Below are 16,335 nucleotides of genomic sequence, written 5' to 3'. Positions count from 1 at the left end.
TTTATGCACTTGTTCTATACATGTGTTATATTTTACCAAAACAATCCCACCTTTTAAAAAGCGAATGGACAAATCAGTAATAGATCAGATGTGTCTGATGAGGGAATTAGTGAACTAGAAGTGCCCACAATGTTTCACGGAGAGGTGAGGAAACCAAGAGTATGAGAGAAATCAAAAGACGTGGAGAATAAAATGAAAGCATCTGACAGTACTGACAGGAATTCCAGAAGATGCTTTAGGATGACTGGGTTTTCTCCAGATTTGGTAAAAGGCACAAATTCACACCCTGTCATGAAAAGGGATATTAAATCCACACTTAAGAACCACTTTTTTGAGGGACGCCTGGATGGCTCAGTTCATTGAGCAGATGTGTCTCTGCCTTCGGCTCAGATCCTGATCTCAGGGGCCTGGGATCAAGCCCCAAGGGCTCCCTGCTCAGCGGGGAGTCTGCTTCTCCCTCTCCCCCTCCCACTTCCCCACTTGTGTTAGCGCTCATGTATTCCTTCTCTTTCTCTCAAATACAATCTTAAAAAAAAAACAAAAAACCACTGTATTGAAATTGCAGAACTCCAAAGTCACAGAGAAATTTCAAGAAAGTTGAAATTACCTACAAATTACCCAGATGAAAACGCTAGATCACCTACAAAAGAATGACATTTTAAATGACAGCAATAATAGAAAAATATCTTCAAAATATCTTCAAGAGGTGAGAGCAAAATAAATTCATTTTCAGACAAATAAATAGTGTGAGAATTTCCCACTAACTCCTGAAAGAACAAAAGAACATGCTCTAGGAAGGATCCAGGAAAAAAATGTAGAATCTAAGAAGCAATGGTGAGCACAGAGATCAATTCTATAGACAGCAGGAATGATGGAACAAGAAGCAATTAAAGGGACACAAATTAAAGTATAAATACATTTAAATATCTCAGTTATCATAATAAATGTAAATGTATACAACTCAGCAATTTAAAGACTCTCCAGTTTGGGTAAAAAGTAATTCCAGCTCTATGCTTTTCACAAATAGCACTCTTAAAAATATGACATGGAGGTAAACTAAAGAAATGGAAAAGGATAAAGAGTTAGATGTTGTCCCGAAGAAATACGATCTAGTCACATTAACATCAGACAAGGGGACTTCCTGGCAAAGGGACTTCCTTCCAAGGGGACTTTATTGTGATAAAGAGGATCCTTACATAATGATAAGCCCATAGTCATAGTGGAAGATTTAACACAGTTCTTTCAATTATTGATCAGAGTAAGGATATAGGAAATTTGTACAATAAGATGAAAATATGGAATCTGCACCACCAAATTAGAGAATATTCATTATTTTCAACTACTATGAAACACTTCATAAAATGAACATACAAAATTTAAAACTTTTGTGCATCAAAGGATCCTTTTTTTTAATGTTCAACTAGCCAACATCATTAGTTTTTGATGTAGTGTTCAACAATTCACAAGTTGCATATAACACCCTGTGCTCATCACCACACGTGTCCTCCTTAATACCCATCATCCTGTTACCCCTCCTCCCATCCCTGTCCTCTCCGAAACCCTGTTTGTTTCCTGGAGTCCAGAGTCTCATGGTTTGTCTCGCTCTTTGATTTCTTCCCCTTCAGTTTTCCCTCCTTCCCCTGTGGTCTTCCACGCTATTCCTTATGTTCCACATATGAGTGAAACCATACAATAATTGTCTTTCCTGCTTAACTTATTTCACTCAGCATAATCCCCTCCAGTCCCATCCATGTCAATGTAAATGGTGGGTATTCATCCTTTCTGATGGCTGAATAATACTCCATTGTATATATGAACCACATCTTCTTTATCCATTCATCTGTTGAAGGGCATCTTGGCTCCTTCCACAGTTTGGCTATTGTGGACATTGCTGCTATGAACATTAGGGTGCAGGTGCCCCTTCTTTTCACTATGTCTGTAGCTTGGGGGTAAATACCCAGTAGTGCAATTGCTGGGTTGTAGGGTAGCTCTATTTTTAAAGTCTTGAGGAATGGCCATACTGCTTTTCCACAGTGGCTGTACCAGCTTGCCTTCCTACCAACAGTGTAAGATCAAGACAGTGAAAAGACAATCCACAGAATAAAAGATTATAACTCAAAGAATAAAGTAAATATCCATGAATTCACAGTGACATAAATAAATTATTGAATAAATAAATGAACAGGGGAGAAGAGACAAACCTTCTTTTTCCTCACAAAAGACTTCCAAATAATGTATGTAGAAACTTCCTCTTCAGAAGATGAAATGTAATTCCCATCCTACTGATTATAGATTGGCCTTACCAACTTGCTTTCAAAAAATAGAACATAGGAAAGAAAAAATGGTAAATTTATGAAGGAGAAAGCTGGAAGACATCACCTTAACCCAGTGATCAAGGTTAACATCACCGATGCTATTCAAATCCCTGATATAACATGGTAAGAAGGGCACTTCCCCTTGAGATATTATCCCTCAAATCCATAATCCCACACTAATCATGAGAAAACATCAGATAAATTCAAGTTGAGAGACAATCTACAAAACAGCTCACCAGTACTCTTGGGTAATGTGGTAGACTATGTTGGATTCTGGAACAGAAAAGGGATATTAGGGGGGAAAAATGGTGAAATTCAAATAAAGACTATTTAGTTAATAGTATTACATGAATGTTAACTTCCTAATTTTGACAAAAAATACTGTGGCTATGTTAGTCGTTCACATCTGGGGAAGCTGGGTGAACAGTAACAACTCTCTGCACACCTTTGCAACTTTTCTGTGAATCTCAAGTTATTCCAAAATAAAGTTTTAAAACTAAAGAAAAAAATATCCCCACAAAGAAACTCCAGGCCCAGAGGGCTTCACTGGTGAATTGCATCAAATTTTTAAGAAAAAAATAATAGCAATGTTACATAAACTCTTTCAGAATATAGAGGAAGAGGTAACATTTCCAAAGGTATTTATTTGATAAAGCCAGAAGGAACCCAACAAAGACATTATAGAAAATTCAAGATCAATATTTCTCATGAACATAAACACAGAAAAACCAAGTGATATATATATATGTGTATGTGTATTATATATGTAATTGTATATATTTATATATTACACATATGTGTCTATATGTGTAATATATATCTATATATGTAATTCATAAATATAGAGATATATGATATATAAATACGTATATAAAATACATTATGACTGTGTTGGGTCATAGGGCTTCAGATGAAGGTGAAGGTGGTCAAAAGGCACAAATTTCTTTTTTTTTTAAAAGATTTTATTTATTATTTATTTGACAGAGAGAGATCCCAGTAGACAGAGGCAGGCAGAGGCAGAGAGAGAGAGAGAGGGAAGCAGGCTCCCCGCCGAGCAGAGAGCCCGATGTGGGACTCGATCCCAGGACTCTGAGATCATGACCTGAGCCGAAGGCAGCGGCTCAACCCACTGAGCCACCCAGGCGCCCAAAAGGCACAAATTTCTTGCTGTAAGATAAGTAAGCTCTAGGGATGTAACGTACAGCATGGTGACTATAGTTAACAATACTGTATGGCATATTTGAAAGTTGTTAAGAGAACAGATCTTAAAAGTTCTCAACACAAGAAAAAATGTAACTATGTGAGGTGATGAATGGGAACTAGACTTATTTTGGTAACTATTTTGCTATATGTACAAGTATCAAATTACATGGTACACCATAAGCTGATACAATGTTACGTGCCAATTACATCTCAATAAGAGTGGAAAAAGTAAAATTAAAAAATTTAAGAAAATTAAATTATGACTAAGTTAGGCTTATCCCAGAAATGCAACATTGCTTTGACACTTAGAAATCAATCAGTGTATCAGAGAAAGACAAATACCATACGATTTCAATCAGACATGGAATTTAAGAAACACTATGACTATGGGCTTATCATTATGTAAGGATCCTCTTTATCAAAATAATACTTTTTGCCAGGAAGTCCCCTTGTCTGATGTTAATGCGACTAGATCATATTGGAGATTGGTGAGGGGTAAGTGTTGACTGGGGAGAATAGGGGAAATTTTTCTGGAATGATGGTGACGTTCCACATCTTGCCAGGGATTTGGGTCACATAGATGGATACAACGTTAAAATTCCTGAATAACGTACTCAGGATCTGTGCATTTCAATCTATGTAAATTTTACCTAGAAAATCCACAAACATTGAACTTTGGTTAATTATATAAATGCTTAAGTGCTTCAAGGTGAAGTATACTGATGTCTTCAATTTACTCTGAAATGCAAAAAAAAAAAAAATAGATTGATGGGTGCATAAAGGAATACATATCTGTGGTGAAGCAAATATGGCCAAATGTTAATTGTGGATCTAGTGAGTGGATATAGGATCGTTCCCATTAAAATTCATTCAACCTTCCTGTATGTTAGAAAATTTTCAGAATAAAATGTTCGGAGAATTCGAAGACTAGAGGATCTCTATGGATGATAACTTTTTCTAAACTTAGAAAGCCATTTTGTCCTATACCAGTGTTTCTCAGAGGGTGGTCTTTGCCTCACCCACTTACTTAGACCCATGGAAGGAACTAACCTACTGAAGTTTAAGAACTAATGTTCTAGATCCCTATCCTGTACGATTTCACTCCACACCCAGAGTTTCAAATGCTACTTCATCACCAACTCCCAAATCTTGATCTTTCTTAAGCTCCAATTCCTCTTGGGCTGGGAATTGCCACCGGTCTCACAGGTGACTTAAACTTACCAAACCCCACATTGTTCTCATTTTCCTATCCCTACTTTCCAATCTCACTCTCCAACCCTATCCAACATCCTGTCAGGGAACTTCCACCCATGTGAGCAAACCAGAGAACTGGTGGGCTGGGGCGGCGGGGGCGGGTGGGGGGGCTGTACGGTCATCCTAGACCCCTCTTTCCCTTCCATTTATTTCAGGTGACAGTACAGTGGGTCACTGACTTGGCTTCTAAAACATCTGTCACATCACTCTGCCCTATGAGCTGCCTTAGTTCAGCTGTCATGATGCTGTACCTTATAAGCCTTCTCCAAGAGGGGAGGACCTCAAAATACTACAGGCAGCGAGAAGGGTTAGGGGCTGAAAAGTATTATAAGTAGGCAGGGGTTAAGTAATGTGCCCCAGGACACACAGCTGGGAGGTGCTCAAGTGAGAATCTGAACACAGTAATCTGGCTTCAGAGTCTGTTTAAACCATTACTTGCTGTAAACAAAAATGGGGTTTTTCTTTGTGTGTGTTGAGTCAACTACATTTCTGTTACTAGAGTAACACTAGCTGCTGTAACAGATAAATCCCCAGGTCTTGACAGCTCACTGTAACAAAAATTCCTCCCATCCCAATGCTTGCTCTTCAAGGCAGTGATAGAGAACCCAGGCTCCTTCCACTGTGACTCTCCCATCTTCAGCACTCTCCGGTGTGTCTAGCCAGACAGGGAAAGAGCTCATAGGATTAAGTGAGATGTTTTTACAGACCTGGTCTGGGAATGGCAAAGGTTACTTTTCACCAAGTGTGCCCCCAGCTGTTTACTCTAGAGGAAAAGGAAATGGAGTTGGTTAAGTACCTAAGAGTTTTTGTCAAAATCTAATTGCTCTTAATTCTGATTTACTCAAGGAAGATTGAGCATCATTTCTATACTTCAATTTATGCTGGCATATTATACTTTTCAAAAAATATATATCCATAGCCAGACAGTGCGCAAAATTTAGAACCTCCTCTTTCTCAAAAAGGCAAGAATATACAATTGGGAGTCATATACTTAATATATGTGTATATATGTACAGATATAAATAAAGTTGACAATTATTAAAACACTATATGTAATTCACATCTTATTCACAAATTGGCTCAAAATCTTTTACATGTTACAAAGTAGGCTAAAAACAAAAACAAAAACAAATCCAACCCCACCCAAAATGGTGTCAAAATACTTGGAAGTACCCTCATTGATTCACATTCAGTATTACTAGAAATTAGATCAAATTTTCTAAATCCTTCCAGATTTTTAAACTTTAAAAAAATCTTAATAAAAAACAACCAAAAAAGCCAAGATGAAGCCCTCTAGAGGAAAAAAAAATTCTCCAGAGAACCTAAAAATGAGTATTGTATGGGTTATGTCCAACCCATTAAGTATCTATTTTAGGTAAACAACATGGAATTGACTTCCAGAAAAATGGAATTTCAGATAACTTTTGTTTGTTTCCCTTTAAAATGACTTGTATAATATGGCTATGACTTTTTAAAGCTACCACTTATCAACCACCACATGGCAGGTTCTGTGCTGAGTGCCCTCTATGCATTATCTTATTTCAACCTCATACCCATAAGTACTTACTAAAAAGGCCAGGGCCTTTTTCCCATCATAAAATGGATACAGGAATAAAAATCAAAAAATAGTCTCAAGCCAAAAATTTACCGGTTTCCAACTTCTACTGACCTCAAGGTGAGCTACCAAAGGATAAGGAAAACAAAAATCTAGAAATAAGCCTATGACAACGTTTGGAAAATTGACCCGTTTTAATTTTTTAAAAACAAAAAACACAACACAACATCCAATTATTTTTACCATCTACAATTCAGTTATATCCAAACATTCTAAGACCAAACAGAGTCCCCTGGCCAGAAGCAGGGGCTGAGGACGAGACACTGAAGACACACGAAGGTGAATGCTAGAGGTGACAGTCCCAGCTGCAGGTCACAGGTCTTCCAACACGCATAGGTGCCTTTTGGCTCACAGTTTGTTCACGTGTTTTACAGGAAGCTCTTTCAATTTCATCCCAGACACCAGATTTCTTCAATGATACACAGCTCCACATTTGTGTTTCCATCCAATTGACAGGAATAAAAAGCAATTTTTGTTTTTGTCTTGTTTTGGTAGTGCACAGAGGTAAAACTATCCGCCAGATTCCTTTAGTAATAAATGAGGAAAGGAGAGGTAAGAAAAGATCTGGGCTGTGCTGGGTGCTGCTTTCTACTTGTCTCTTTAATGTTGACTTCTGAAGTGTTAAATCACACTCATGCCACTACAATGATTAGTAACAGTAATCTTTTTGCAGATGATAAAAAGGAAAAATACCCAATGGACATAAAAATGGTCAAAAAGATTTTACTGCAGGTCAATTTTTTTCCCCCCAAAGAAGATACAAAATGAACATCTAATTGGGATGGTAACTCCGTTAGACATTCCAATTCACCCAGTTGCTTGTTTGCCATAGAAGTAAGTTTGATTAGTAATGTTATAGCAGTAACCAGATGTGTTAATGGCAGCTTATTTGAGGTCCATCAATCCTTGGAATACGTGTAGGGAAGCATGGCTGTCGTTCTCTGACTGCCCACATCTGAACACATTCAGCTACCATGGAAACTACAAAGGAAGGAAAAATATATTTATTCCAAGATTCATGTACTGGGATTTTTTCAGCGCCCTTTCTTCTGTAAAGCCCTGGAGTGGTGATAATGTGCTAGGGACTGCTGTGTTTCCCAGCATGAGCTCCCATCCTCTGAGGGTCCTGAGAAGGATAGTGGATTGGTCCTGGAGCCCTCATGAAAGGAGGGGGTGGTCCCATTGGGTGGAACATGTGTGGCCCAAAACCTGCAGATGGGAGAGGACAAATTTGTTAGGATTGCAGTTTCCTTGACAACCTTTCAAACCTCTGAATCTTTCTAAGGTCAAAACCACCTACACAGAAACCATACTGACAAGGGGCTTCAGAACATGTCAGTCACAGAACTGCTTAGGAACGTATACCTGTAATACCTCCCTGGTTTTAGAAACCTGTCTCCTCACACCAGGTCAAAAGAAAACTCCACAGGACTCAAGGTACCTGCTAATATGTCATCTGAACCTTTGGTGTCTATCGAACATGCCACCCCTACTGGACAGGATCCAATCAGGATTTGGGAGGGGAGGAAGAAATCAGGTGGAGGCAAGACCCTGTCACCACCACCAACAATGCTTTACCCTCAAATGGAGGGTGTTCAGAAAGCAGGACTTCATTAAAGAGGATGGGGACTCTGCCGCAGGAGAACCAGGCACTTATGATTTACCTACACTCTTCACATTGTCACTGGCAGCTTCTAGAGCAGAGTGATACTGGAACCATTTATTACTGTCCCCTCCCCACCCGCTAAAGATAAAGCCATATGTAACTTGAGCCAAAATTTAACTTAATTACAAGACCAAGGACACTGTTTAGTTCATCTGACACATTTTTTGTAACAAGACTTGCTGAATTTACATCCTGGCACAAGCTCTCTATCTTAGAGACAGGTAATGAATGCTTTATACAATGACACATACATCCACTTGAAGCAATGGCACTCTAGGACATCAGTTAGGATTCAGTTTAAAACAGGGAACACACTGATGATAGACCAGTGTAATCCAGTAACTCCCATTCTGATATACGTACACTCAGATCTTTAGAACACTGGCAACTTTCCCCTCATTGGCAGGCCAGGAAAAAAGAAATCAAAGATCAGGGACCCTAACAAATCAGGTTTACTTGCAGATTTCCATGGGGCAAACTCAAAGAATTTAGACATGATAATGAGGTGTGAAGACAGACTCTCACAAGGATTTTTCTAGGCTAAGTTAGACCTATTTACTGACAAGGACCATGGATGTTACCTGGGGGAGGGGGCGGGGCAATACCAGGAGGCGGGGGCAGTGCAATATTCACTACAGCTGGAGGTCCACTGGGGGGGAGGTTGAAGTAGTTGGCAGAAGCTTCTTCTTCTGCTGCAGGAGGAGGAGGAAGAGCTGCAGCACAGAAAAGAGGCAACAGTCAGAGAGAAGATGATTGTGCAACATCGTTTCCCCCTCCTGTAAATCCTGGGCTGCTGCTGGGAGAAAAGGGCGGCTGCAGGAGCCAGAAGCCAGCCAGCAGGCCTCTCCTCGCACTGAGAAACGTCAGGGCAGTGTGAGCACCAGACGTGAGCAAGCCACTGGGTGGGCACGAAGTCTGCACTCACCTCCTGGCAGTCCTGGAACAGGCTCAAGCTTGATTCCGGAGTCTGTGGTTCCGTCCTTCTCTTTTTCTTTTCCTCTGGCTGCTTGGGACCTGGGAGACACACAACGTCAGCACTTGGTCCCACCTTCTCTCACACCTCTGCTTCTCAGGTTTCTTAGTCAAGCAGAGATCCTTCGATCCTTGCTTCCTCTTCGGCAAACACTCCTTCCCCATAAAGGCCACAGTGCAGAGTGGTAAAAGCAACTGTTTTAATGCCAGAAAGACCTGGACTCAAAATCTGCAGGGAACGTATGGATGAGAAGAGGCGACCTCTATGTGCTTGGCACAGTGCTGACTTAGCACACCAGAAGCACTTGGTCCGGGGCGCTGCTGCTCTTCGAGATCCCCTTCTTGCTTCGAAGTCAGAAACCTGTCCTCCCTCTGAACCTCCAGGGCCTTTCATCCGAGTCTCTCTTTCACAATCATCACTTTCGAACTGGAATTAGCTTTTCTTCTCCACTGGACAACTGGCCTCTGGAGGGCGGACTCTAGGTCTAATGCATTTGTAAACCCTTAAATCCACTTTTCATATCCTGGCATCACATTAGAACTTTAATAGCTGGTCATAAAAAACATAAACCTTCAAAGGAGCAGATTACTACATCAAAACCCTGAATGAATTTCCAAAGCAGGACTTTCCCAATGTCACAAGACTGAAGTGTTAGAAAACGAAAAACTCTTTTTAACAGTCCTACTGATTTAAATCTATTCACCAGAAACATACTAGTCCCCAAATAATGGAACACTTTCTTGAAAATCTCAACGAAGATATTTTAGAGTCTAACTCTCACCTTCCCCATTTCACATTGAGTCTGCGGCCATTGACAATCAACTTATTAAAGGACTTCTCTGCAGCCACCTCTGCAGCCTGCCTCGTGGCAAACTGGATGAATGCACACTGCTGTCTCTGCACGACAGTGATCGTCCGGATTTCCCCAAACTGGTAGAAGTGATTTCTGAAGGGACACAGGCAGAGAAACGGAAGAGTTAATGGATGTACTCCCAGGAGGTTGTGATGGATTATTCACTCTTCCGCTGACTCACAAGGCAGGTGGCCCCGTGGTTATCTGTCTAACCACCTGCAGATAGTCCCCCCAACACCCTATCTTACTGTGGGTGCTACTCACTGAGAGTTTAAAAAAAAAAAAAATGAGTAAAACATGGTTTACTAATATCTCAGAGGTTTTTTGCCTGGAGGAAAAAGGGCCCCAGTGGGTTCCTTAGAGACCTAAGCCTGACATAAGGGTCTGGCAAACTACAGCCCCCACGGCTCATGAACCAAGAACATTTAAAAGTTATATTAAGGTTGTAAAATAACGACAATGACAATGATGATGACAACAAAACAAAAGGGAGGAGGAGCAGGGAAATGTCTGCCACTGCGGGGATGGCCTAGCTCACATAGACCAGGTTTAATGGAGAAGGCCATGGAGGGTGTGTTACACACTTATAGGAGATTCTTCTTCATTTATCTCTTTGCAAGAGGTAATTTCCATCACTATCTATCCAGAAGTCCCAACCAGCCAAGCAAAATATAAGCCAAGGATAATACAAATATATCAAATACAAATCTCTCTAAAGTTAACAATTTAAACCATATGAGTTTTGTAATTGCCAAGTTCTCCCTCCTTGACATAATTAATCACACTTGGATACGTGCTATAGTTTAGAAATTCTAACTGGCTAGTAGGTCAAACAAAATCTCATGTAGGGGCGCCTGGGTGCCCTGGGTGTCAGTTAAGTATTCGACTCTTGATTTAGGATCAAGTCATGATCTCAAGGTTGTGAGATCAAGCCCCATGTCAGCGACATGCTGAGTGTGAAGCCTGCTTAAGTTTCTCTCTCTCCCTCTCTGCTCCGCATTCCTCTGGTTCCCGCTCACATGCTCTCCAAAAAAAAAAAAAAGAATCTCATGTAATCATTACTATACGCAAGGATCAAGGATCAAGTAAGCACTGTTGGCTGATGAACATTACTACTCCGACATCAGAAAGGCTAATTTTATAAAGATTCTAGTCAGCATGATACTAATTATAGAGTGGCTAAAGAAAAATGTACTTCATACCAAATTATCATGCTTGCCTGTGTTTTTGCCAAAAAAGCATTCCAGGGCAGTTAAAAGCAGAAAGAGTTCATGAAATTTTATCTACAAACCTTAGATCAGTCTCAGTAATGGTATCGCCCAGGCCACCCACATACAACGTGGTGATAGTCTTGTCCTCTGGTGGGTCCAGGCGAGGCATTGTTGAAGCCCTCTTTAGAAGCTTATCTGCCACAGGATCATTGATTCCATAATATCGGTCTTTAATGTTCTGATCAGCAAGGGGGTCATCTGGATCTGTTGGTTTCTCATGTCTATGGTTCAGGAAAGAACAGTGCATTAAGGTGAAACAAAGGAAAAGAATTTACAGGTATCACCCAATAGTAGCTACATACTCATACCCAGAAATGCCTTTTGAACTAGAAACCACAGTCATCCCAAAACACAATTATCACGACAGAGCTAATACCAAAGGAATTACTGTATTACACAAAGACCTGCCAGCCTCCTAAAAGCCATTTAAATGGCCATCTAAGGTAACAGAGTTTCTTTATCAAGAAACTGGCATAATCCGTTTCAAAACAAAAAGTAACCAAAATATGGTTACCCTTCTCTAGGTCAATGGTTCTTAATGTATCTGAGGTCTTGCATGCCACTGACAGTCTCATTAAAGCTATGGGCCAGGCCCAGAAAAAAGCACAGATAATTATTTTTGTGGGTGTAAGGTGAATCAACCCCAAATCAAGAACTCCTAGGCCAGATGCTTGGCAGGCTTGACTGAAACATACTCACAAACCTTACAGAGGCCTGGCCTTCACTGGACTTCAACTACACAGGTACACCCTGACAGCGATGACTTAGCTCCCAGGTGGAAACTTTTAGAGTCAACATATGGCATAACAACTTAGTTTCCCAAGGCCTGGTTATGAGTAGAAGTCTCATTACAAATAAAAACAATAATTTCAACAAGCTCTTCCAAATGTAATAGCCCTAAGATGTGACACTTATCATACTAGTTGTATAAACCTATAGATTTTACATCAGAAATAGTCACTTCTTAAATGACTAAGTATCTGAAAGCCAATAATGAAACTGCAATTGAGCTCTTGCCTGTATGGGCACTCCTCTCCTCTTTTACATTCTCCTTTTACCCAGAAGGAACAAATGTGGGGTCGATTCCTCTTGTAGTAGGGTGTGGTCCGGGCCAGCTTGAGCAACATGTCACTGGTGGAGGTGGCTTTCCCCAACATGCCAACTGGCCGCGTTCCATCAGAGTTAGAAATCTATAGAGGGGATGACCAGTTCAAAAGATAAATTGCATAGACTGTGTCAAACCACTAGGATTCTACCAAATACAAAATTATATCAAGAAAGTGGCAGCATACTTCTCTCTCCATATTCTGCGTGTAGTACTCTTTGTTAACATCTGACTTTGGCATGTCATCCTTAAAAGATAATCCCGCATCACGAACCTGGATGGGCAGGCCTAGTACAAAGGAAAAGAGGAAAAACCCTCAAGATATATTTTAAAACAAATCCATACTCAACTGTGCATGGAATACAACGTCATTACTCCCCTCTCCAGCTTCCTAGGTAACAGAGGCTTTATTTTTATTCAAAATCTTTATTGCTATCAGGCCAAAACTACCACAGAGCATTCTATGAAAATGTCCAAATTCCTGAGCTGTCATGAAATCTGATATCAATGTTTTAGAACATATTTTAGATGAATAACATTTGGTTGCGGTTAAGATTATTTATCTATTTATTTGACAGAGAGAGAAAGTACGCGCATACACCCGTGCACAGGCAGCGGGGGAGGAAGGCAGAAGGAGAGGGAGAAGCAGCTCCATGGAAGCTCAATCCCAAGACCCTGGGTTCATGACCTGAGGCAAAGGCAGACGCTTAACCAACTGAGCCACCCAGGTGCCCCTAAAGTGAGTTACTTTTAAGCCTGTCTTACAGATCCTCTGGATAGTCACACGCATGTAAGGATCACAGTATTCCAGAACCAGAACACTTTTAACAAATATATAAATAATATTAAACAGTGTATGACCAAGACTTCCATTAGCAGCTATCTTTCTGAACTTAGCATACATATAAACTTATTTTTCCATTTTATTTCATTGTATAGTAGCAACTCTTATTGAAAAAGTATTTTTTCCATGAACAAAAAGTCACCTGTAGGTAAAAAAACAAAACAAAACGAAACAAACCTCAAAAGCAGTTACTCTTAAATTAGAAGCAGTCACAGTCTATCAGTCCTAAAAACACAGCTGAGACAAAAACCTAAAACACAATTAGCCATTGCTTCTGGTAAGGATTGTGGGAAAGAGCTTTGAATCTTGAAAGAAGCCCAAGGCAAAGAAATTACGAAGCATAGGAAAGATGTCTTCCTTTCACTTGGGCTATAGGGATGTACATGAGAGAGATTTGGGCCAATTCTGATCAATTCCCAACTTTTCCTTAAGTTCCTCCTATTGTCCAGAAGGGCTCTAGAATGGCCTAGTATGATTCTCCTCTTCTAGGAAAAGTAGAGTACAGCGGGCACTCCAAAGTGGGGTCAGAACCAAAGATGGGGTGAGAAATGGGAAACAAAAAGATTGGTTCGTTGTCTAGGGCACCTGCATCTACATGCTTTCAGATCTGTTACACAGGGCAGACATACCATACTCCAGATCCAAGAGGCAGGTCTGACAGACATTCTTCAATTTACTGCAGGTCTGGCACACTTCAGTTTTCTTAAAACGCATGCGGACCCCAGGGCACCAGCGAAACACCGTAAATGGCCTGGCACAGATCTGGAAAGCAAAATGAGAGCCAGAGTGTTAATGGTGCTGATCTGGACAATAAAGCCATGAGACCTAATAACAATGGGAGACTGAAAGGAAAGATCCTTGACTCTACAGTTTAAAGGAGACCCTAGCAACCATGTAGTCTAAATACCATCTGATGTTTAATCCAAGTTACAACACCCTTCCCCAGGAGTTAAAAAATTCACATAGTACAGAAATGAAATATGCAAAAGTCAAAGTCCTCCCCACACCAGAGATAACCACCACTAATAACAGGACCATTAATCCTTTTGGGCAGGGCAATGGGAAGTGCTATACACTCCTTTAAGAATCTTATGACAGCTATGACCTTCCTCCTCCGCTAAAACCCTTATGTGCATTGTCAGACAACACTCAGTATATCATCTCAGAGGGTTCAAAGCCCATCCACAAATACCAGGTTAAGAACCTTCACATTAGGGGCGCCTGGGTGGCTCAGTGGGTTAAAGCCTCTGCCTTTGGCTCGGGTCATGATCCCAGGGTCCTGGGATCAAGCCCCGCATCGGGCTCTCTGCTTAGCAGGGAGCCTGCTTCCTCCTCTCTCTCTCTGCTTGATTCTCTGCCTACTTGTGGTCTCTCTGTCTGTCAAATAAATAAATAAAATCTTTAAAACAAAAACAAAAACAAAAACAGAACCTTTACATTAAAGGGCTCACTTTCTTACCTCTCACACTAAACAGTTAACAGTCAATGAGTATATAAATGATCATATGAAAGTCTATGTAACACTGGCTTTTACTGGAGAAAAGCCCAGCAAGTTGAAAAGAAAAGGAAAACAAAATTAAATCATTATTCTTAAACAGACATACTTACTTTACATTCCTTCCCATACTTTTCTTTGGTCTGAAACAGAAAAAATAGAAAAGAGCAAGTTTACAGAAAGACAAAAATTAGATGTCTGCTCCTTCCCTAAAGACAACCCAAGAAATTTGTCTGGAGATCCCTGGCCTCCTAACAAGGTGGTGGTGGGGGACCACCTACTGGAGGTGTGGGAGAGCAGATGTACTCTAACCAGCTACTACGAATCACAATCTCTTAAGAATCTTAGAATCTAAGGCAAATATGTATCTTTCCACTGACACAATTCTTAGGCTCACATCTGACTCCCAAGTTCTCTCCTAAGGATTAAAATTCCTAACAGTTCCCACAGTCCCCAAATCACAGAGGACATAGCTCTGGCCAGCCCATTTTATAAAGGTTAGTCAGGGGTAACTAGCATAGATCCACCCTGTGCAGATACTCTGTATACAGTCAATCAAGATCTCTGAGATTGATCACAACACAGCGTTATTCTAATCATTAAATGTTAATTACTGATTATTTTACCCTCATTTATAAGGATAGGGTTACCTTACACTAAAGAAACTACAAGGGGCAGTGGCCAAAAGGCATGTGATTAGGAGTCAGGACACCTACTATCTAGTCCTGATTCTCCTTCTACCTTGCTAAGGTTCCTGGAGTCAACATATCTGAATTTAAATCCAAGCTCCACTCCTTACCTGCCATACTGAAAAGACATAACTGTCTCTGCCTCGGGCTAACAGACCTAACTGCTAGGTAAATAAACGCTCAACAAATATTAGCTGTTATCACTCCTAAACCTCAGGACTGCTACTGAGTTCCAAAGACAGAATAAGCATGACAGTCCTTTGCAAATCGTCCTATGCTTTGGGTTAGTAAAGGAGCATTCAGTACTCTAGCTTGGCTAACAGAAGCATTTCATGGACAGCGTGCGAACACCACAACACTGGCAGAACCTGAATAACTTCCGTTTCACACGCGATCACTCACCATTCGGATATACGGATTTTCTCCGAGACACGTCTGGCACAGAATGGGGAAATCCTGGTGAAAATGCGAAATCTGGTTGAGAGCCAGGCTCCGAAGACCCTACCATCTCAGCCACACTCGCGGGGACGGGGGGAGGGGAGGCGAGAAGCGAGGGTGGGGGACACGGTGGGGCAGGAATCCCAGGTCTAGCACGGGCCAGGTCGCGGGAGGGGGCGCTGTCTGCACTTCCGGCAGGTGGCGAGAGAAAAGACCAGCTCGAAGTGCGTGGAGAGGGCAAGGGTGTGAAGCGGGCTGGTCCAGGACCCTGGCTAAGCGCTCTCCCTCTAAGCCCCGAGGAGGAGGGCCGCCCTCCAGTCTCCCGCTCTGGCCGAGCTAGGCCGCAGCGCTGGCTCCTGCCCGAATTCCCTCGGCCGCTCCACCGCCACGGCCCTGCCTGCCCGAAAGAGGCCCGGCTCCGCCGCCTCCCTCTGTCCTCCTCCGGCAGGCATACTCACCGCATCCTCCCAGTTCTGCCTGTTGTAGGTGTTGGAACCCAGAGAGGTCGCCATCTTGAGAGCGTCTGGAGGCAGCGGTGGCTTCCGAGTTGGGAAAGAGGACCGCCACAATCCCGTCAGGCCCCGAGGCTGGCTCCCGGCCCGTTGACGTCTTAT

General features: G+C 41.5%; 1 protein-coding gene across 3 annotated transcripts; it reads right to left on the bottom strand.

Annotated features, from left to right (window-relative positions):
• Nucleotides 1-7,096: 7,096 nt before the first annotated feature.
• On the bottom strand, nucleotides 7,097-16,335 carry RBM22 (RNA binding motif protein 22). 3 transcript variants are annotated; one of them, XM_080804221.1, is made up of 11 exons: nucleotides 16,180-16,335; nucleotides 15,686-15,739; nucleotides 14,708-14,737; nucleotides 13,729-13,861; nucleotides 12,443-12,543; nucleotides 12,168-12,340; nucleotides 11,171-11,371; nucleotides 9,808-9,972; nucleotides 8,979-9,067; nucleotides 8,635-8,766; nucleotides 7,097-7,596 (listed from the first exon to the last, which is right to left on the bottom strand). In XM_080804221.1, the coding sequence occupies exons 1-11, from the start codon at nucleotides 16,231-16,233 to the stop codon at nucleotides 7,466-7,468; spliced, it is 1,263 nt and encodes a 420-aa protein (XP_080660347.1). In that variant the 5' UTR covers nucleotides 16,234-16,335; the 3' UTR covers nucleotides 7,097-7,465. The 3 variants fall into 3 exon arrangements, with proteins under 3 accessions (XP_080660347.1, XP_080660348.1, XP_080660349.1); XM_080804222.1 differs by having other exon boundaries at nucleotides 8,659-8,766; XM_080804223.1 differs by lacking the exon at nucleotides 14,708-14,737 and having other exon boundaries at nucleotides 16,180-16,292.

The sequence above is a fragment of the Martes martes genome (genome assembly GCF_963455335.1).
Source record: "Martes martes genome assembly, chromosome: 5".
In the NCBI taxonomy this organism is placed as follows: domain Eukaryota; kingdom Metazoa; phylum Chordata; class Mammalia; order Carnivora; family Mustelidae; genus Martes; species Martes martes.
This window is presented reverse-complemented; position numbering and strand designations above follow the sequence as displayed.